A 24,745-nucleotide genomic window follows, 5' to 3' on the forward strand; every position below is an offset into this window, starting at 1 on the left:
CGATTGTGAGTAAGGCAGTTATGAATAACTGAACTGACCGTTCGGGCTCTGCTCCTCGTGGCTTACCCCCAGAGGCAGCAAGGGCAATTATGTCCCCCCACCGTGGAAGGATTGTGGGGATTGTGTGGAGGGGAGTCGTGATTTTTTTTCTTATGGTTCTGCAATGGCTTCGAAGTGTGTTTACAACATGCAGGTCTTGACTGATTAGTTGGTCGATTCAAGTCGGGTGGGTTAATTTAATAGACTTCTGACCGCGGTCCCAGTAAGGATTTGTCGCTCGATGCGTTGAGTTGAAGTGGATCGGAAGCTCGGTTGGTTGGCCGTTGGTGCGCGTGTTGTCCAATTTCTCCAAATTCGGTCCGCGAAAGTTGATGTGGTGCTGGCGTATATTTGTTGTCATATATAGGCAATCCAAAACGACTGCCAAGTGATGAATCGGATGGAATAACTTTTGCCAAGTGAGAACTTTTTGAGGACATTTTCAAAAGGTAGACTGACGTGACAACGGTGGCTTTCCCGTTCTTCCCAGCAGACGAAAGATGTACAACCGGGTACCAAAAGTGAGTGTTATTTTACTGTTTTTTTCTAATCTAACTGTCCGATGACCACTAATTTTTCAGCAACTGATTGCCCAGAGATTGTAAAAAAATCGATCAATTCGGTGTTTTGAGGGAATATAGGATGAAGATTCTCGTTTTTATACTTCAAATGTTTTGAAAACCTCACACAGATTCAGGACACTAAAGACTGTCCCAGAAAGTATGGACGCACATTGATTTCGCTGTAAATAATTCACAAGTGTTAGATATTGAAATTTTATTCAATATACTGATAATATTAGACTACAACAACAGAATATTATTCTCAACATTTGCTACTTAGCCATTGTAGACTAGCTGGTGCACCTTCTTGCGAACGTTCCTCATTAAATTCCGTACAGACTTCTTGGTACTTTTTTCCAATCGTTTTCGAACTGTTGAGTGGTTTCGGCTGCCGAGACATGTTTCCTAAGATGTGCCTTCGTTAATGCCCAAAATTCCTCAATTGGTCGAAGTTGTGGGCAATTTGATGGATTCATGTTTTTTGGGACGAAAGTGACATTTTTTGTTGCATACCACTCTACCGTTGATTTTGAGTAGTGGCAAGAAGCAAAACCTGGCCAGAAGACAACAGGATCGTTGTGGCTTCGAATCATGGGTAGAAGTCGTTTTTGTAAACATTCCTTGATGAAGTGATGAGGTGATGAAGGGGTTCGAAATCTAACCGTAGCTACAAATTGCTTGCCAGACCATAGCTTTTTTACCAAATTTTTCGACTTCTATCGATGTCTCGGACTGGTTTAACACTTGCCCTTCTCGCACCGTATAATATCGTTGTCCCGGCAAGGATTTGTAATCGAGTTTCACGTAGGTTTCGTCGTCCATAATTATACCAAATACAAATAATAATACCCCTAAGTCCCATACAAACGAACCGCCAATGTTTGGTTCACAACCTGAACAAGTAAGCCTAGCAAATTACTCCCTTTAATTGCGATAGTTTGAAAAGGTGGAAGGAGATCGTTTCTGGCAACGCTTTATGCTAGTTGCTACGGTGCAAAACAAACTTGTTTGTTTATGTTTATCGTTGCTGTATTAAACTGCAACAATCAGTCTAAATATCACCGGCACTAGCACAAAAGATGAAAAATGAACACAAACACACACGAATCTACAAATATCAATACAGCTATAGTGGCTTAACCATTCTAGATTATTGTTTAACTTACATTTCGCTTGTGATCTTGATTATCAGATAAAAACTGTTTGTTTATTTATTTTTCACTATAATAAGCAGTAACTATGGTGAACTTGTTCTTACCCTTCAGTGTTGCTAGTTTTATAGAAAACTCGTTAAAGTACATTGTCACTCTGACAGTATATCATGACAGTGTACCGCACGATGCAAAATGTGTCCTTGAAAATTTGTCGAAGTATAGTAATTAGTATTTGATTATACTGTTCAAGTTTCCAGCAAAAATCGTATTGTACAGCTTTCGAACCCTCGGCCTGATCGATGCTTCTTGTTTCGGACTACGTTTTGGTTGTTTCTGCTTCTTTTAGGTTCGAAGATTCAAACGTTCTTTAGCACGAAGAACCTTTGACTTCGAAGTGCCCACTTTTTTGGCCGCATCCCGAACTGAAACCCTCCTTCTTTTGCTCGAACGCCTTCAGTATACGTTTATCCAACTGGGGGTTAGCAGGACCTTTTTTTCGACCCGTTTTCGGTTTATCCTCAAAGGTGTTATCTTCACCGAACTTCTTGATTGCATTTCACATGGCTCCTTCCATTTTTGCTATCTTTCTCAGTTATAGTCCGCGTTCTGTGCACCATTTGTACACAATTTTTCGACGTAGTTCTGCTGAAAGTCCACGCATTTCGAAACAAACTAATAAAAACGAATAAACAACTGCAGAAGTGGTTAGAGAAGAGTGTAAACAACAGGACGCAGCCATAAAAATTTACAGATTCTGAACCATTGCGAAATGGCAGCGGTTTTTGGTTGCGTCCATACTTTCTGGGACAGTCTTTACTGACTTTTGATTAGAGCTTCGATAACTAATTTGAAGAATTTGTCTCGGAATGTTTGAAAAGTAAAGTTTCCAAATATAGCAATACTGCAAATCACTCTTCTTGGGCCTTACATCCAATGTTTAGATGATTCATAGACTTATCAGTTTGTATAATGCAAATCTTGATCTAAATATCTATAAAGCATATGTTGGAAAAAAAGTGTTAATTGACGCTATTTGATTTGTATTATTATGTATAATGATTGGTGTTTTCTTTTTTATGCGTCATACAATAACTAGTATATCTGGAACCGGCACTCGGATCCGAATAAAATTCAATTACAAACAATACCCACACACCAAATTTTGTTTTTGTCTTTTTTCCAATCATTGATTATGAATGTTTGCTTGTGCAAACTGAATTTTTTATCAGTCTTTTTATCTAAACTAAACTGAAAGTTATTATCATCCGATGAAACTCAATCTTTTGTGACGATTGCACAGAATATGCTATCACTATTTGCCCGAATCGATCATTGCTTTTCAAAATTAATTTTTTTCAGTGTCGAACTCGATAAGGATTTTTTCTAATATTGGTTTTTGAAAATCTAACTGATTTTGTGAAAATCATTAGTATAACACGTTTTCTTTTTTGTAGGAACTGTTATTTCTCTACAATCACTATATCAAAAAATACTTGTTTAAAACGCTTAGCCTATTTCAAAAGAAGTCTAGATTGTTTTTGGAATAAAAAAATATGCAAAGTGATATTTTGGGAAAAGGGCTACATGTCCAGAAAGTGTCATTCAAATCTGATAGGGTGCTGCCAAAACTAGTTGGAGTTAACAAATTAACGAAGTTAACGAATTTCGTATGTTAATATAAGATATTGTTTTCAATAAAAAAACCTGTTGTAATCCACCTAGTGGTGTTATGGTGCCTTTCTCATTAAGATACAGGTTCGAATAGTTTTACAATACGTTTTGAAAATTACGTACATTTCTGAGTCGTCAACTATATGGAGGTTAGACGTTTTTATCTCTCGCAATCCTCTCTTAACCTCAGAACCATATTCAACAAAAATCACACACCGGTAACAGACATTCGTGTCTGTACGGTGATTGTGTTTTCATCATCAAAACGGTTGAAAACTTGAGCTCATGTGTGCTCGGTGCCAATGGACCCGATTGTGCTTTCAAAACCGATCTCCGCTGTTGGTTTTCGTTTTCTTTATCGCGTGTACAAAATCGAACACCACCACCACAAACAGCGTGCTTCGTTCGTAGAGGCGGTGTTGGGTTTTCTTCTTTCGTACCATCGAATGTACGTATCAGTGCGCTTTATAAGACGGTTTGAAATTTAGGACACTCATAACTTTGTAGTTTGTGAACTGTATGAAAATCTAATACCATAAACCATCGTTGAGAAAAGTGAGTTCGTTCCATTTTAGAGTTTGTGACCACTATTTCCGGTGCTTACGGAACCGGAAACCGGGAACTGGTGTAGCCGAAATGGAAACGTTCCTCCGTCAACTGACAAGGCCTATCGATGTTTTGTAAAGAACTATAAGACCATTAATTTGTTTCTAAGTTTGTGAAAATCGGTCTCGCCATCTCTGAGAAAAATAAGTTATTTGAGATTGGAATTTTTACACTAATTACACCATTATTCCGGAACCGGAAGTCGGATCAAGATAAATGTTCAGGAACTTTCTATGGGATCATAAAACCTTTCATCATAATCTACTTTTGTGAAAATCAATTCAGCCATCTTCGCTAAAATTTAGTAGACATATTTGCATTCCATTGTTCATTTTACCCCATAATTCCGGAATCGGAAATCAGATCCAAAAAATATTCAAGAATTTTGGGTAAGACCGCAAGACCTTTTATTTGAATCTAAGATTTGGAAAATTGGTCATCTCCGAGAAAAGTTAGTGCACACATAGACATTTTGCGTACTCGACGAACTGAGTCGTATCGGTTTTCACCGGGATTGCATACCTTTCTTTATGGTCTTCATGGTCGTTTCGCACCGTTCACCGTTTCTGAAACTGAATGTTGTCCCTGGATTCTAGTCTGAACCGAAATCCTCAAGTTCAAATGAATTCCTCAGTTTCAAAACTCAGAATCACAAATCACCAAATATCAAGGGGAACGTGCCATTAGAGCCAATTTGTTCTGATTCCTGATTCCAGAATCAGAATTCAAGATCAGATTTCAGGTCCAAAAATTATTTATTCCTTCACTATACGGGGCCAAGTGTTAGTTAAAAAAATACAAAACCAGTCGCGTAAACTTTTTCTGTCATGAATTTGAAGGACAATAACTCAGTCATTTGTTGATGGATTTATGTAATTTAGCTATCAATTGATTCGGGGACAATTAGCTTAAACATGTATGGCATGGTTTTTTTGGTATTTCAATCAATTGGTTAGAATCGGCCTATCTTTTCACGAACCAATCACAGCAGGCCAAAATGATGTCATCCTCTTGATTTCTCTTGCACGGTCGACGCACACAGCGTGCTTCGCTCAATTTCGTATTTATAGAACGAAAACCAAAACCGAAGCTGATTACTTACTCATTTTCCTGAGACAGAGCGTGACCGATTTTTACAAACTTAGGTTCAAATTAAAGGTCTTAGACTTTCATCCGGATACAACTTTCGGTTCCAGAAATACAGAGTGAATTACTGTTACATATTTCATATCGTCACTTTAATGAGCAAGACACTATGCAAGCGCATGAATAGTGTCAATAATGGGTGCGTAAAACAAATTCCTACGCCTGATTTTAATCAATAAATCTTCCATATGGTTGAAAAATAAACAAATCAGTTCATTCTGCTTAGAATTGCAATTCAAGAAAAGTGAAAACCTTAGTCTAAAACTCTTCCGTTATTCTGCGAACTGCTCGAGGAAAGTTTACTTCCACTAACGCATTTGATTAGCAACGAACACATTCCTATATGGATTTTTTCTTGAAGAAGTTATTACGTATCTTCTATTAGAAATCCCGCAAAATTGTAACCTTTAATTTAACACGCGAAACGCAGTGGATATGAAAGGTTGTCGTAAAACTATTTATTTTTCTGGAAAACTGCTTTTCTAGCAGAAAATATTTATTTTTGTTTATGCTGAGTAGCGCGACTTTATACAAATGCATTCAAGCAGTGTAGCTAACTTTTTTCATAAGGGAATTAAAATCTACAGTCATAGAATGTAAGCAGTTTTCCTTCAAACATTGGTGAAAATGAAACAAAACTAATATTTCATCAAAAAAAGTCAGGCTTAACATTTGTTTTAGAGTAAGTGTAAAGGGTATCGCACGAAAAATTTCGAATTTAAAAATGCAATAATGAAAAAAAAAAACAATTTGATAGATTTCAACGATTATACATTTATATGAAAGATTGATTCATGAAATTTATTTATGAAAAATGTTTGATTTCAACACGATTGTGCAACGTGCCACACAGACAACGAATATATATGAATATATGAATCAACCCTTCAAATAAATGTAATGTATTGTTTTTTTTAATTATTCCATTTTTAAATTCAGATCTACATCATCACGGTACCACTGGATGACTTCCCAATTCTAGTGGCAACTCGCCAAATCTAGCCAAAAATTCACGGGCTCTTTATGGGCTTTAATGAAAGGTTGTACGTGGTTTTGAGGCATTCTATCTTGTACAGTTTCGAGTCTATCGTCTTATTCGTCACGAACACTTGGGTCTTTGCTCCGCAGCTGCATATCTTTTGCCAAATCATCAGTTTTTTATAAGCAAATTTCGATGAGCAAAGTGGGGGTGCAGGATTTTTTCTCTTCTCTCGGCTTCAATCTGAAATAACTTTCGACTCACTGAACGAAACACCATGAAATTTATACCACAGGAAGTGGGAGCCTAGGTACACAAAACGGCTGTAAAAAAAACTTCTTGCAGTGGTCACTTTTCGTGCACAATAAGGTGATTCCGGATTCTAACTGGACAGAACTTTTTTTTCATTAAGGCTTTAACCTTAAGGTCATTCGCCTCTTAGGGCCAGATACACTCTGGCCCTATGATCGGGGTTGAAAATCCAACCCCGATATATCCCATCCCCTGAGGACAGAACTTCGTTTTTACTCATTTATAGAACCGGAATTATGTCCTGATAATACTTATGTTTAGAAAAGTTCTGAATTCCTTAAATGGGAAAGCGGTGCTATACTCAGGTGAGGCGCTTTATATTGCCTTTTACACTATCTGCCTACGACTGATATAAAAAGCTACAATCAATGAATGAATCTTAACTGTGCGTTTATGAAGCTTGGATACGTATCAGAACAGGGGCTTTCGAACTACGGAAGCAATTTTCCTTCGGCCAATAACCAAATCGATCGAAATACTTTTACGCATCGGAAACAAGAACCCTCTCGGGAACTCACGAGTCACATTCCGCCACATTTTTCGTGACCCTGACCGATCAATCACCTTCACACTAGTACTAGTACCGCCTATTTCGCCTTCCGTCGGACGCAGAAGGTCGACCAACTCCCAAGGCCAAGTGCCCAAATGCCCAAATGCCGCCGGTGAGTTTGATTATGACCACACCGACCTTCCTAGCCGTCATACCGGCGGCTATTGTTCTACACAGCAACACCAACAACAACGACAAAACAATAACAGTGAAATGGTAATTAGGAAAAACCGTCAACGTTCTACGGCATTACCGGACCTATGACTAATTTGATTTAGGCCCAGTTTCTCCGGCAGACATAAAAAAAAATACCAAGAGAAAATGTGTTCTATCTTCGAATCACATCACACCCTCACGGACTGCGTACGGAATTGAATCGGAATTTTGCGTGTCCAGGCCGTCACTGTGTCGCCTCTCGATTCGGAGATTGCAGACTGATGAGCCTCGTTACGATTCTGACGTAAATGAAGAAACATTACACTCACCGTTCAAAATGATGCTCGTGAAAATTGCTACTGGCAGCCCACTGCGATCTTCAGAGTTAGTCGACCCGAATCCGCTTTGGCAGCTGCTGAACTCTTTAGCACCGATTTGAACCAGAGCCAACCCAGCCCTGACGGAGAAGCGCCGTGGACGCCATCATAAACGGAAACCCAAGGGCAATCGGTTGGGCTGGGCGCAATAATAACTGCATTAAGTGCCCATTTAGGAGGAAATGGCCATAGAAAAGCAATCGACGTCGCTCCGACGATAACCCTGGCGCGCTGTTACGATTGTGCAGAGAGTCACATGTGTTTGTGTGTGTGACTTGGATAGAATAAAAAAAAGAATACTAATAAAGGAAAAACAACAGCTCTATTTTTTTGTTGGCCGTCGACCGAAGAATTGCAGATCATAGTTTCTCAATTACCGCCCGTTTCTCGCTTCCTTTTCCAACGAGAAGCATCCGATAGGATTCGCGGGGAGATGGCCTAGAGCGAAAAATTAAGTCATAAATCTTACCGATTAAAGAGATAACAACAGCAATATCTGTCACTTACAGGCGCGAGTATTCTACCCGAAAGGGGGAAGGTGTAGTATACATTACTGGATTTCGATTGTGATTGGGCATCCGTTTGTTCGATAATTTCAACCGGTTTCGTTTATCATTGAGATTCAATTTCCCGGCTCAATCATCATCATCGTCGTAATTGGGACCACCTTTTCAAGTGGTGATGGGGAGGAATGGGTTCTCTACACCTTACCCCCGAAATGATGGATGACGAGTGTATTTGACACTGTTCCGGATAAGTGAGGGCAGCTTCAATGCTGTACAATCGAGCGAAACCGGGTTCCATGGAACAGAATTCGGAAAGTGCTTTGGTAAATGACCGACTCATTTATTTCGGTCGTATCTTGCTCCCACACAACACAGCACTGAATCCGAACGGGAAAGGAAACATGAAAGAACGAAAAAGTGCCATCGTCTTGTGGGAAATCAGTGGAATATTACTTGCGGAAAGAAAAATACCATCAGCGATGAGAATGAATGAAAAATGTAGGGCTTCAAATTCGAATCGGTTCGTATAGTAATCATAAGTTTGTGTTCTTGCACATGTTCGTGATGTTCAATAAATTGATCTTTCAAAGTCTAACCCGCTTAACACCGGCCTAAAGTCATTCTCTGAAACATAAAAATTTCTTACTGCAACAAATGTTCGGTCATTTTTATGACTGCTATTGGCTATGAGGAATACAATCGTTTCCTACACGGAGAACCCTTCGATCATAAAATTGCGATATCGCAGTTTTTGATTTTTTGCGATAGTTGATTTAACTAATTTCTTTTTGATTCAACCAATATGGTTTTTGATTTGCATATAATCAAGTAATTGAAAAACTTTTTAGTTGAAATCTGTTCGCGTCGTTTCAAAATGTCAATGAAAACAACATCGATGGTTAAAGCGTTTGGTGAAATTGTGTTCATTCGATTTGAAAAATTTATGATAACAAGTGTTTATCTAATAGCGGTGTTGTGATAAAGTTAACTTTGTTTAAAATGAAAAAGATTTGGTGACGAATTAGAAAATGTTAATGAATGATCATCTCGTAATCTTTCAGGTATGCGCAAAAATTTTATGCTTCAAATTCGATCATTGATTCACTTCCAACAGACTGTTTTACTTACAGCTGTTTGATACCGATGATGATGTTCATGCATTAGCAATAAAACGCTTTTTGACATGAATTTAATTTATAAAAGTAACAGGAGCGAAGGGTTTCAAACACACAGAACGCGCTGCGATTAAATGGCGCGTTTGAGTTGCCGTCGCAAAATTCCAATTCCCAGCGGTTGATGCACCCAAGCTCATATAAATTGACTAAAATTATCAGTGCATAACTTTAGTTCAACCGTTTGAAGGCATCATCTTTCAATTCAGGTAAATTTAATAATTTCGCTAATTTACTCGCCCCTTTGGGCACTTTTGCTGATTAAAAACGTTTTTCTACATCAATCATTTCCGATCGAATCAGAAGTATTTATTTTTAGAATTTAGATCTTTACTAATCTCGACTTGACATGATCATGATCATACAAAAATCAAAATCTCTTAGATCAGTTCTGATTTCGTAATGATAATAATTTATTCCTTGGTTAAGATCACTTGAAATCAGCAGTGATCGGTGGTTTTCCCAGCCCTAATGATATTACATGTCAACATAAAATACTGTTTATATTTTAACAACGATATTTATTTCATGAATCTCAACATACCGAACTTATTTCAAATACATCATGACGTGTATCAGTAAGTATATTTTGATTATTTTCGCAAATCAATAACATTGTTCAAGTTGATTCCACTATTTGCAATGTCTAAAACAAATAAAACCGATTTATTTTTCAACTAACAGAATTTTGTTTCAATAACAACACCAGTTATTCCAACTAAAATATTTGTTGAAATTGAAAGGTATGTGTTCTCACTAATTGACAGCATTTTTTTTTTCAAACAGTTAAATTAGTTGTTTCAACCATCGTTTCTGCTAATCGAAAAACAAAAATCACAGTTTAGTTAAAACAACAATCGATTAGTTGTCCCCAATTTTAATCGATCGAATTCAGAAAATCAACTAATATTCTGGTTGAAATGGGATCGCGGGTGGTTCCGTGTAGTCATTTAGGTTTTGGACTGCTTTGATTGTTTTACTTTTCGCATTCAGCTCATCATCGCCTGAGACGTCACGATAGACATAGCACTTCGGTGTAAAATAGTTCGTTGTAAATAGCGATGATGAGCTGAATGCGAAACGCAAAACAATCAATCGTTTCCTTTTATTCAAACTGGAGAAAAAAGAGACGATTAATAAATGTTACTTTCAGTCCTCCTGCTCGCAAATTGTGAAAAGGCAAGCCATATTCAGTCGACAACAAAACCAGACAAATAGCTTCAAAATCAAAGTAATCGTTTCCTTTCTTTTTAATCTTCTCGCTTCAAAATCGTATTGATTGCCCGCTCATTCGTACGATTTTTGCCTTTCGCAATAGAAAGGTATTAGAATTGTAGGAGAAACCAATTTTCGAACGGAGCCTCGGAGACCCATAGTGTTATATACCATTCGACGAGATCGGACAATCACACTCATTCTTGTTTACGGCCGTATGCGATACGTTCGAAAGTATATCAAATTCGTATTCCCGTTTACGTTCGGATCAATCACTATTTTAAACATCGCACATGTGATGTGATGTGAAGTGAAGCCACCATCAGTTCAAGGACTTGCCAGTGGATGCGGGTAGACTTACAGTAGCCCCGATATGACTCATCCATTCACCTTCTTACTATAGCTGTTACCGAAAAGCGAACAAAAAGGGTTGGGCGGATATGTAAGTAGAGTCACTTACTCGTTTTCCGCGGGAATAAAAGATGCTCTTCCAACCATAACATCCAGTGCATGGATGAAGCATATCGCTATACATGCTTGAACCTGCCTGATGGTTTGTTTGAGAAGGGCGCGTCAGACTCATTTCAAAGCTTCAGAAGAAAACAAGTTTACTTCAAGTGACTTGGGCGGGCTATCCACAATCCCTCGTCCAGTCATCAATTCGTCCGATGCGCTGATGCTCCCTACCCTTTACGCCCCCGTGCAAAATGTTTTATATTGATAAATACAATGAAGCATAGTGTAATGAAATTAATATAACATAAAATGATATAATAGATTACAAAATAATACAATATAATATAATATAATATAATATATTTTAATTTAATATACAGGGTCCGGCACTCGAAGTGTAACCAATTAAAAAGGCCATAAATTCAGTTTGGAAAATTACTTTTACTTAATTCAAAGTACAAAATGTGTAAAAGTAATACAAAATTCAGAATCAATTCACTTTTGCTCGATATGACCACCTTTTGCCTTGACTATGGCCTTGAGACGATCAAAAAACGAATCGCAAGCTGCCCGAATGTGACTTGCAGGTATTTTGGCCCACTCGCGGACAATAACTTTTTTCAGCGCCTCGAGACTGGTGTATCTTTTAGTTCGGACTTTGCTCTCCAAAATGGCCCAAAGAGAATAATCCATTGGATTCGCATCTGGTGAATTCGAGAGCCATTGTGTGGACGTGATGAAGTTCGGAACGTTGTCTTTCAGCCATTCTTGGTTCACTCGAGCTTTGTGAGACGGTGCCGAGTCCTGCTGAAACGTCCATGGTCTGCCACCGAAATGTTTGTCTGCCCACGGCTTCAAAGCAACCTCCAGAATACTTTCCCGATAATATGTCGCATTTACCTTGACGCCAGGCTCGATGAAAACGATTGGAGAGCGCCCATCTGCGGTTACAGCGGCCCAAACCATTATCTGTTGCGGGTGCTGCCTCCTGGTGGCCAATCGATGACTTAAATTCTCGTATGAACGGTCGGTCAAGTAAACCCTATCGTTTTGAGAGTTTACGAATTGCTTAATTGGAAAAATTTTCTCGTCAGAAAATACAATGTTCGGAAATTGACCGCTTTCGGCCAAACGAAGCAACTCCTTCGCTCTCTCAAGTCAAGATTTTTTTTCGCGTTCACTTTTGGCAAAATGCTTTCTTGCGCTTGTAAACAATACAACTCCGAACTGTCATTTAGCAAATTTCTAGAGAGCTGATGCCCGTGCGTCAGCTGCGCGAGCGGTCTGAAGTTGGTTACACTTCGAGTGCCGGACCCTGTAATATAATACAATGTCATACAATATAATATAATATATCATAAAACAATATATAAAATAACAGTTAATGTAGAGTGTCAGTTATGCTCTTCTATCTTCGCAATATTGCAGGAAGTAGAATATTTCTCTTCTAATAACAATAATAATATCCACATCTATAAAAATAATATATGTTATTATTATTGATGACAAATTAATAATAATGACAATTAATGTAATATTGAAAATAATAATAAAAAACAATATAATATAGTACAATGAATTATATAATAAATAATAGAATGATTAAAATGATATGTTGCGATATGCTATTATATTATATTACTTGAATTTATATGTCATTTCTAATCCTCTCATTCTGCCATCAACGCATTCAATCGACCAATTGTCACCACAGACACACGTGTAGGCATGAAACAGGAACCAGTGAGGACCAAGCTTACCTTGTGACGACCTTGATATTTAGTTGAAAGTTACTTTAAAAATGGTAACTTATAAGGAAAACAAATTTATATTTTGCGCAGAGGTACGTAGTACTACTCATAATAAACCCTATAATATAATATAATACAACGTAATGCAATACAATATAACATAATAAAATAGAATACAATATAACATAATATAATAGAATACAATATAATATAATATAATATAATAAAATATAATATAATATAATACAATATAATATGAATAATGCAATGCAGTATAATACCATACAACATATTATATAATAACATAAATTAGTGTAAGACGATAATATATGAAATAATATGCTATGATGCAATATAACAGTTAATGTCGCAGTGTAAGTTACGCTCTTCTAATAATAATAATAATAATAATAATAATAATAATAATAATGATACATGATGTAATAAACAACAGAATTATATGTTGTAATATACTATGATAAACATTGCACTTTAGGATGGGCTTCAACCTACAAGCCATTTCGCACCCTCTCATTCTGCTACTAACGCAGAAGGCGATAGCACCCAGTCGACGCCGTTCTATCGACCAAATGTCATCATAGACGCTCGGGGAGGCATGAGATAGGGACTTGCGAGGACTTAGTTATCTCACCATTTGACGACCTAATCACTATTTTAAACATCGCACATGCATAAAAACAACGCCCATCCAACTTTAAACTACCCGTTCTGGTATCTTTGTTATCATTTGTTATTTGACTTGTTTTTGCGCTGACTTTGTACTATCATTCTTGCTTATGTCCGTATCGACCATACGACGAACACATGCTTCGAACGAATGCGAACAAGCCATTCTTGTTTTCACTCGAACGTGTACGTACGCGACTACCGCGTACAGGTAGTTTTTTTTTATGAAGATTCCAAGCATCAAGGAAGTGGCGAATGCTACATAATAAATGAATATCGTACTCAGGACCAATTTTATTCAAGTTGTAAATGAAATTTTCAAATTAAACTTCGTGCAAAGTAAAAATAAAGCAGTCCGATCAGTACTATCTGCGAAAAATATGTTGCATTTTTCTTGCAATTTTGTCATGTTTTCGATAGTCTTTATATTCATTACATTGGTAAAATCATGCATTTAATATGAAATAAAGCACATTTCCCCCGTGGCGTATTTTCCAGTACCTAATAGATGTAAAATTTGATGCGTAAAAACTTGGAATCGCGCATATATTCGAAGGCTCGCCAGAAAAAAAACAGTATTTTACTATACTGCTATGCTTTCTAAATGTTTTCTGCAAAACACAGATTTATAATTTGATTACAAATCACCTTTAAAATCGAAAATAAATTTGTTGGAAATCACTTAAACTTTTTTCAATGTTTTCGAACGATTGATTCGCAACAAAAAACTGACGAATCGAAACCACGTCATTTCATCTATTCGTCCGTAAACGAGAATGGGACTTTCCGTTCGTACGAATGATGTTCGAATACACGTATCGTTTGAAGTTAAACTGCCATACATTCTAGCGTTTCGCATATGGTTAATCACAAGAATTGGACTAATTTCATCAAGGTTTAGCATTTATTTTATGAAGTTTACTGATATTTGAATATTTTGTGGGAAACGAGTCGCATTCAAACTCATTCGAGTGAAGACAAGAATGGCTTATTCGTAATCGTTCGAAAGTACCCGTTCGTCGTACTGCCGATACGGACGTAAACAAGAATGAGGGTGAATCTCTTTCTCTCTCTCTCTCTGTGTATGTGTGCACATATCGAAGATATTTTTACGCACTCAATTTTCTCGGAGATGGCTGAACCGATTTTAACAACCTGTACTCGTTTGAAAGCTACTGTCGAACCATTGATCAAGTTCAAAGATGTGATTTTTGGTTCCGCTTTTTGGCAATATTGTCATGTGGCCATCTGATTGTCATAGGTAACAAGTGATTTGCACGGAATTCTTGTATCCTGAGCGAAAGTCACATAAGAAGGTATAGGCCTCTTCAATCGCAGTGCTGAAAGTCCACGCATTTCGAAACAAACTAATGAAAACGAATAAACATCTGCACAAGTGGTTAGAGAATACTGGACACCCTATCACCGGAACCAGGGGTTTGATCCGAATGAAAATTGGGATATTCTTATGGCATCTTAAGAACTTCCATATCCGAGAAAAGTGAGTGACATTACTTTCACATTTTTTATGCATATCATCCTGTAATTCCGGAACCAGAATTCGAATCTAAATAATATTCAGGAACTTTGTATGGAACCATAAGACCTTTCATTTGAATCTAAGTTTGAGAAAATCGTTTTAGCCATCTCCGTGAAAAGTTAGTGACATTATTTTCACAACTTTAATGCATTATTTTCACATTTTTGTTGCATATCACCCTGTATTTCCGGAACCGGAAGTCGGATCCAAATAAAATTCAGAACACACACAGACATTAGCTCAACTCGTCGAGCTGAGTCGAATGGTATATGACGTTCGCCGCTCTCAGTTCGACGTTTAAGGAACATTATCTAATCATCTAGCTTCATAAAATGTTATACTACTGCTTGATTCAATGTATTCTGGAAACTGTTTCGGGATACTCACTTTGAGCCTAGACACTGCTGGAGGTCGCAGGTTTTTCTTAGGTTTACACTTACGTTTTGGATTGTTTCAGGTCGCAGCAATTATTAAATTTCTCTAAAAGATTCGTGTTCCACAAACAATCCAAATTATAGAATGATAATAGAGGTAGAGCAAGGATCTGAAGATATACAATAGAAAGGTGTACTCATTATGAACGAGAATGCAGTCGCAAGTGGAAAGTAACAACTTCGGGTAACTTTTAGTCGATGTTAATTATACAAAAGGCTGTTTTACTGCCATTATTAGTGCTTACTGGTTATTTGGGATACACAAGCATTTGATGCACTTCAGTTGCCCTTTTCTTTTAATTAAGACAGAAATCTAAAACTTTCCGCCAATGCTGCTTAGTGAAAACATAATTTCTCATGATTAACACAGTGGAAAACGAGGTTTTTGTTTAAGAGAACTCCAAACTTCAATAAATTATTTTATTGAATTCATTTTCTGTGTAGACCTTTTCACGAAACAATCGAACATAATTTGAGGACCCTTGGGCCGAGAAGAAATGTTCCAGCATCACTCACTCTAATTGGATCTTTTCCAGTCAGCAGCGGTTTCGAGTTCAACAATTCAATTCAGCCTAATTAGCGACGTAATTAAGCCTGCAGAGATTGGACTCATTCGATTAGAATAAACACGTGCGTGCTAATTCCGATTCGAGTATCATCATACACGCACAACAACAACAACAAAAAAAAGCAGTACTGAGTTTTATCACGCCATAAATGTGTCAGCATCAGTGGATGTAAATTGAATTCTACATTCTATTTTAATCGATCCACTGGGGATTTTTTATCCAACTCTTAATGGCCGAACATTTACATTTAATTCACTTGCATTCGTGTGACCCCTCCCTCCCCTTCCAGGATTTCTATCTCCTGGCTAGCTTTTCCAATCCGAAATTCAATTAAAGCTCATTTCACCGAACGGAAAATTGATTCCCGATTTTCGATTCCGGTTTATGCAAAAAACCCGACAGTTGCGTTATTCGGCTATTCAGCGTGTTTTTTTTTCTGTTGTTCCACGATCAGGCTTGACATGTTTTTTTTTGTTTGAGTGACATCGGAGAAGTGATGCCGATTTAATTTCTTAACTAGCTGCAACTAGCTGGTTGTAAATCCGTAAATTTACAAACAAATCTAGCGGCCCTGTTTGCAGATGTCAAATTGTTGCAGTTGTTTTTTTTCGTAACCTATGGTAACCGCCCACTAATAAACTCGATCCGCTTGCTTGGGATGAGCTCGTTTATGGAATTATTTGAAACCATGTTGCAATTAAATGCTCTGGACCGGCAGAGATGTAATTAAAATATAGCAAATCGTTTACATTTTTATTGCGTTTTCCGATTGATTGATGGTGCAGTGAATCGTACGGTAGCATGTTAAAATTTTTGGATTTGTTCCGGTTTCCGGAAGGCAAAATCCCTTCCCCACCACCCCACAAATAAACGTAGTGAAGCGGAAGTTCGGAAAGTCATCTGGTGGTTCTGCGGCGGGACAGAGAAGTCAATTTTAGCAGACCGCGGTCCTGATGGACTAGTGTTCTAGTGTAGTCCTTCGTTTTCGGTTTTCCCCAAGCTGCAAAGTCGAACGCACTTCAAGCACCGGTCGGTCGGTCGGTCGGTCAGTCAGGACATGACTCAATAACGAAAATGGGAAAAGTTTTTGTCCCAGCTAGTGGACACGGTTTTCGTCTAGAAGCGGGTTTACAACCGAATAAACTGGACCAAACATGCCAATGTCGTTACTTGAAAACCGACAGACAGCTGGCGTAGTAGGCGGAGTAGTGCAGCAGTAGTAGCCTGTCCGCTTGTTCGGGTACTCAGTGAAGCGTGAAAAAGTAGCAAGCACACTTCAACAAGAAATTCGAGCGACTCAAAATTTCAACTCAGCTTTGGGAAAATTTTCCGGCAATGTTTCAAGCCTCAATTGAGATGTCCAATCACGAATTTAGCAGCAGCACCGACACTCACCGACAGACCGGCTTGAATTCCGCATCCCCCCCTCCCCCGCCGCAGTACGATTTTATTTTCATTCGCAGTGCTGACCAGTCGAAAATAAAATTTGCTAATGTAAAGTACATTTCCATTAAACTGAATTACCAATGTTATACAAGCGTTCGCTAAAACCACGCAGAGTTGAAGCGAACGCCTCGTTCCATTTCCAAGTAAAAAAAAAGAAAACATTTTCAACAACTCGACTAGTCGTTCGCGCTCAACCGCCTCCGGGACCATCTTTCCTCTCTCTATCTCTTCGTTTGCTCTCCTCTTCCGTTACACACACCAAACCACACACAACAGAACGTACCGAGAGAACAAATTGTTATCTCTCGTCGGAAATCGCATTAGCATTTCCCGAGGTGCTGAATGAAGGACGACTATCTAGCATCATCATAAGCAGCAGCGGTAGCGGCTAGCTAACACCCTGGCTGTTTCCGGTTCACCACCTCTCACCGACAGATGGCACCACGCGGCAACGGCTAAGCCTACTGTGTGCCACAGTTTGTGTTACGGGGATCGGCCGGCGTCGGTTATTGAAAATGTCTAAAATCAATACTGCTATTACAATCAAATCGTGTCCAGCTTAGTTATTGTTGAAAATTATTTGAAATCTTCGAAGCTAGTTTGCTTGGTGCTCTAACGCGTCGCCTGAGAAGAAATCACGTGATGCCAGATTGTCACGAAGACAAATCCGTTATTTTTTGCTGGTTTAAAAGCATGTCATAAATATCTGAATAAACGAACAGAACGCATGGGCTGAAAGGTCCCGGGTCTAACAAAGAGAACACGATTTTTTGGCTCAAAATTAACATTATTCGTCAACGTAATCTCCATCAAGAGCAATGCAATCATTCCAGCGACGCTCTAACCACCACCTTTGTAAAACGATTCATCTTTTGCCTCAAAATAGACCTCAGTTTCAGCGATAACCTCTTCAATCGTGCGAAATTTCCTACAGGCAAGCATTTTTTCAGGTCTGCGAACTGCCAGTAGTCACTGGGAGCCAAATCTGGCGAATACGGAGGATGTGAGAGCCATTCGAAGTTCAATTCATGCAGTTTTGCCATTGTTTTGATTGACTTTTGACACGGTCGTTTCTTTGCAATTTCAGCTCCAATAGCGCTATATAATATTCACAATAAATGGTATTTCCTTTCTGAAGATAGTCGATAAATATTACTCCACGCACATCCCAAAATACCGAGACCATAACCATTCCAGCCGATTGTTGTGCTTTCGGGCGCTATGGACAAGGATCACTCAGATGACATTTGTATTGATTCCGGAGCAAAGTGATGAGTCCATGTTTCATCCATTGTCATATATTGACGCAAAAATCCCGGTTTGTTTCATTTAAACATCTCATAGTCAAATGCTTGTGCAATATAAAGCCAACACGTTCTTTTGATATCTCTACGATGTCAACTAACTTACGCAATTTTACTTTTCGAACATTCAAAACAATCCGCAAACGATTGGCGGTTATTATGGGGAAAAATGTGCAAAAATTTGTGAAAATTAATGTACCAACTTTTCTCGAAGATGACTAAACCGATTTTTTCAAACTTATATTGAAATGAAAGCTCTTAGCTCTTATTATTCCTGAATTTTGTTTGGATGTAACTTTAAGTTTCGGATTATGGGATAAAATGTCCAAAAAAATCAAAATAATGTTCTAATTTTCCTCAGAGCTGGTGTGATCGATTTCAACGAACTTTGATTCAAATGGATGGTTTTATAGTCCCATACAAAACTTCTGAATATCATTTGGATGAAACTTCCGGTTCCGGAATCATAAGGTAAAGTGTGTAAAAAGTTTTATACCATCACTTAGAGGGGCGAAACAAATGATGAATGCCATAAATGATAGTGTTATAATTCGCAATTACGGTCAAATCACTTAGTTCCTTACCATTTTCCTTGTCTCCACAGAGAATTAAGCAGAGTGGTAATTGGATTTTCTCATATACGTTATTTTAATTTTATAAAATCGATTTTCAATCAGAATAAGTGTCGTCACTAATCCATACGACGACCAACTTCATGGGTGCCACGACTCGGCGCGTAACGTTAGGAAGGGCACACAAGCATGTGACAGATTTATTTTGTGCGCCGTTCGCCGAACGAGAGGCAACCGATTTTTTCGGAATTTTGCTCGTGGAAATAATTGTCAAATTGGCGTTGAAAGTTGGAGAAATGGTAACCTTTTGAGAATCCAAAGCAGATCTAATCAGATTTCACTTGAAATGGATAATTTATTAGTAGAAAAATGTACCAAAAAATGTATTTTTAAAGTGATCTGCCCCTTGTCGACAGCAGTTCTCCGCCAATCTTGCGGTTATATCTCTAACATTACCTACTACATGTTTTTACTAACTTAATTTTAGAATTTAGTAGTCAGTTTGTTCGCATCCTTTGTCTCTTCGAATATTTTGAATATTCGTCAGCAAGAAAATTGTTCCACTAACATAAATGGCATTTAATTAAAATGACTCCAGATTTATCTCTCAGTATCCGGCTGTCTAGAGCTTGAGGATAGCATATCTAGGTTTAAGAACTAACATTTAGTTACAAATTTCACAATACTACAAATCAAACGGTTATTGTGAATAAGTTGTCATTTCTATTTTTGTAGATTATTCTCACAAAACCATTGTCACTAGTACCCCTAGGCTTTGGTTGATGAGCTACAGGGCGCGTACCCCCGCCGTTTGACGGATGTATATTAGCTCAATATTTCTGTTTCCCCTGTCCTTTGGCTCAGAAAGGGAGTTGCACTCTTTATCACCTCTGGGAGCCGCAAACAACGTGGACAACATCGTACAAAGTCGGCACACCTAGTAGTTTGATTGCATGTTAAATGTAGCTCTCTCTTAGATTGCGTTTTACTTTCTATAACATTCGTTACTTTCACTCAGTTCTTTACTAATGCTACACTTACTCATCAATCATCATTCATATCCTACTATGGAGATGCAGAATAATACAAAAAAATCGATAAAGATAGAAACAATCAGAGCAGATTAGAATAATTAGTGTTAAATATTATGTAAATCAAAGTAATAATCGTATTTACCGATTACCGAAGACTATATAGAAAAGCAGGGATTGAAAACACAGAAGCAATTGGTAGGATGACAAAATACCCATACGATACAGACGCACGACTCAACAATTGATTGGTTACCGGGGTGAAGCACATTTCCTACCCAAGTGACAAAAACTCTGGCGATCTTGCAATAGAAGATACTCGTATCTTTCGTTGCAAATTGATAACCGTAAAGGAATCTGTCGCTTGGGTTACGAGGGTTCCATCCTTCGTTGCTGGTGTTCATTTGGTCACCATAGCCTAGTTCATCCGGTATGGAAAATGTGGAGCCTCTTTAAGGTTTTTTTTTCGAAAATTTGTTTCCACACGTCAGCATCATTTTCGAATACTAAGTCCCATATGAAACTCGAAATTTCGAAATAAAAGCACACACTTTAGTAGTCAATATAAAACTTCCGTGACGTAACGTTTTGCTATTACAGCGTAATTTGTGCATGACGCCTTAGTATTGTGAGCTTACCGAATAAGCTAATAGTAGCTTTCAAACGAGTCTAAGTCTTTCGAAATCGATTTTTTTTTCATCTCCGAGACATTTCGTTGCATTAAAAAACACTGGCATTTGTCGCCTACTTCACATATAATGTTCGCTAATACTTTTCAAAATTTGATTGACATTGTAAGCTGATCAACAATGCAATAGCGAGCTTAGACGTGTTAAAATCGGCTAAGCCATCTCTGAGCAAAATTGAGCGGTCAAAGAACAACGCGTTTTGTCGCTTACGTCACTTATACCATTATATCTCCGGAAACGGAACGGTTAGCCATTTGATTTTCGAACTTGGCTCACATTTCAATAATAGCTTTCAAACGAGCCTAAGTCTTTAGAAATGTTCCAGAAATTTTTGCGCATGGAAAAACACTGGGATTAGTCGGCTACGCCTCATATAAGATTACATCTGTCGAACCGACATTGTAGCTAATGGTCAATCAAATTTGCGCACCAGAATATGATTTTGCAGCTCAAAAACAACAAACATTGCTTCTACGTAGGTTGTTACTTATGTAGTTAGCCTTGGCAACACTAAGTATTGCCCAATGGATTTTACGTTTTTATCATAAAGTTCGACATTTTTAACCATTACCACCTTCAGAACATTCTATCATTTGAGCGCTATTTGTTTTGTTTACAATGAGTTGAGAATTGGAAATATTTTCGTACAATGATTTATTACGATTATCAAGACTAGGGTGCTTCAATTAGCTTATTTCGACTATTGGCAGTGTAGCATCTGATATTGAAAGAACGCCATGGGACGTACCGTGAAATGGAGGCAGTCTGGAACATTAATGTGAAAAGCTTGTATGTTGTTTTGCATGCAAATTTAATCGTAAGAAAAATTCGTTCGCGTTGGATCCCAATTGCTCATAAACAGACTCGTGTCGATTGGTGCAAATTTCGTGAATAACATCTACACACAGGTGACGAAACATGGATTTTCGCATATGAGCCCGAAACTAAACAGCATTTGACTGTATGGGTGTTCCAAGAAGAATCGAATCCAACAAAAGGATTTAGAGCATCGTAAGACCGTCAATTCTGATTGGTATATTACCATTTGTTTGCCAGAAGTTTTTCGTGAAATAAGGAAATCAAACGCAAGACGCAAACTCATTCTTCATCACTATAACGTCGAATTGATGAGCCACCCGCCGTATAGTCCTGACTTGGCACACAGCGACTTCTACTTATTCCCTTCCGTGAATAATACTGTTTCCATTTTTAGGCTAAACATATAAGTAACAATCCTCGTTTTACAGCGGCAATTCCCCGAAATATTACGATTTAAAAAAAAGTTTAAAAGATTTTTGATGATATTTGTTGCATTATACTACATTTAAGTTTAAATTAGTACAAATCTATTCAATCATATGTGAGAAAATGAATACATTTTATCACATTTGATTACTATTGTTTCGGTTCATTCAACCATACACCATCACTAGCTAATATAAAGAGGCAGCTTATGAAAAATATTTTCCTGAAATTGACAATTTTACATAAGGCGTCCTACCTCCGGAACCAGGGGTTTGATCCGAATGAAAGTTGGTATATTCGTATGGCATCTTAAGACTTCCATCTTCCATTTAGATTCAAATCTAAATTTGAGAAAATCGTTTCAGCAATCAGAAAGTTGATTTTTTCAAAAAATTTTTTTTTGAGATGACACTAAATTTCGATGTTTTATGCAGTTTTAAGAGTTTTGGCATCAAAAAAAATTTTCGATTTTGGAAATTTCATGTACTCCCCCCTATGGTGCTTTTTCAAGATCGAAAATTGTCAAACCTTTACCACCGGGCAGCACCCCTTAAGCATGTCCGATTTAGGTCAAATTTTGCATGAAGGCTTTTTTCGAGGTGCTTAAATTTTTGAGCACTAGAACTTAACGAAAATAGAGGTGATCCCAAAATTTTGGCACCCTTATATATATAAGAGCGGTAAAAATCAACGTGTTTTGTCGGTTACGTCACTTATACAATCATATATCTGGAACTAAAAGTCACAACCATTTGATCTTCGAACTTGATCAATGGCACGACAGTAGCTTTCAAACGAGCCCAAGTTTGTTAAGATCGGATCAGCCATCTCTGAGAAAATTGAGCGCGTTCAAATACAACGCTTTTTGTCGTTTACGTCACTTATGCAATCATATCTCCGGAACCAAAAGTCACAGCCATTTGATCTTCGAACTTGATCAATGATCCGATAGTAGCTTTCAAACGAGCTCAAGTTTGTTAAAATCGGTTCAGCCATCTCTGAGAAAATTGAGCGCGTTCAAATACAACGCTTTTTGTCGGTTACGTCACTTATACAATCATATCTCCGGAACCAAAAGTCACAGCCATTTGATCTTCGAACTTGATCAATGATCCGATAGTAGTTTTCAAACGAGCCCAAGTTTGTTAAAATCGGATCAGCCATCTCTGAGAAAATTGAGCGCGTTCAAATACAACGCTTTTTGTCGGTTACGTCACTTATACAATCATATCTCCGGAACCAAAAGTCACAGCCATTTGATCTTCGAACTTGATCAATGGCCCGACAGTAGCTTTCAAACGAGCCCAAGATTGTTCAAATCGGTTCAGCCATCTCTGAGAAAATTGAGCGCGTTCAAATATCTTCGAAAAGTGCACACACATACACACACACATACACACACAGACATTTTCCGATCTCGACGAGCTGAGTCGAATGGTATATAACACTATGTGTCTCCGAGGCTCCGTTCGAAAGTCGGTTTTTCAAGCAATTCTAATACCTTTCTATAGAGAAAGGCAAAACGTGGACATAAATCAGTAGTTGCCAAACCGTTCTTTTAATGCATATAGTTGCTTTGAAGAAATTATTTACAAATATATACCGCGTATTTTGATCCTATCATTAATTATTCATGGCCTACTTTGACCAAAAATGTAACCATAGCTTTTTTTTATGAAGAGATAGAATTTTTTACTCTTCTACAAAGTTTTAGAACTATTAAAAATAATTTACTTTGTCAAATATACCAAAAGTCTAGGTCGCACCGTTTCGGATATACAAAGCGTTTTTATGGCAACCCCCTTAAAATCAGTTTTTTATTCATAAATTGTTTCGAGTTATTTTGTTATGCATACTTTGTTTGGAATAATTGTACAATTTATAAAATCGCATATTTTTGTTGAAGGTAGTGCATAGGTTTGTTCTTTTCTGGCAAAGTTATGCAACATTTTACCTTTTTTGTACCTAGGATAAAACCTTGCACCGAAGCGAAATATGCAACTTTATGCAGCTGATTTTTACAAAATTTGTAGGAAAAGATGTGCCCAATATTATAAAAAAAAATCTAAGTGGAACTCGGTGGAACTTTTTTTTTAGGTCTTTTCAAAGTTAGTTTTAATTACTGAATTATGGCAACCCCCTTAAAACTAGTTTTTTAGTCGTAACTTGTTTCGAGTTATTTTTTATGCATACTTCGTTTGGAATAATTGTAGAAAATATAAAATTTCATAATTTTGTAGAAGCTAATGCATAAGTTTATTCTTTTCTGGAAAATGTATGCATAATTTTACTCCAGGAAGAACGATGAACCCTTCTGACTATAGCTCCTTACCGCATTGGATGAGAAATGATAAAATATCCTTTAATTTTTTGCTTCGCATAGACAGACTAAACCATGTATGGAGAACCAAGAACCCGGATACGTGGTTGCATCAATGCGGAACAGGTACAGAAAAGATGATATGAAGTACCGTAATCGCATTCACACGAATAATACTCAGCACGCTGAATAGTAGCCATTTGATAGTTGAGTTTTCAATGTCCAATCAGAGTTCTGACCAGAATACTACAACGA

The 24,745-nt window shown here is 37.7% G+C and overlaps 1 protein-coding gene across 1 annotated transcript in view; it reads left to right on the plus strand.

Annotated features, from left to right (window-relative positions):
• Positions 1-314: 314 nt before the first annotated feature.
• Positions 315-24,745, plus strand: part of LOC131433088 (ankycorbin-like) — a 174,908-nt gene continuing 150,477 nt past the window's right edge. The window contains exon 1 of the mRNA XM_058599907.1: positions 315-560. Coding sequence (XP_058455890.1) covers positions 540-560 — 21 coding nt within the window. The 5' untranslated portion in view covers positions 315-539. The remainder of the gene's footprint in view (positions 561-24,745) is intronic.

Source organism: Malaya genurostris, chromosome 1, assembly GCF_030247185.1.
Source record: "Malaya genurostris strain Urasoe2022 chromosome 1, Malgen_1.1, whole genome shotgun sequence".
In the NCBI taxonomy this organism is placed as follows: domain Eukaryota; kingdom Metazoa; phylum Arthropoda; class Insecta; order Diptera; family Culicidae; genus Malaya; species Malaya genurostris.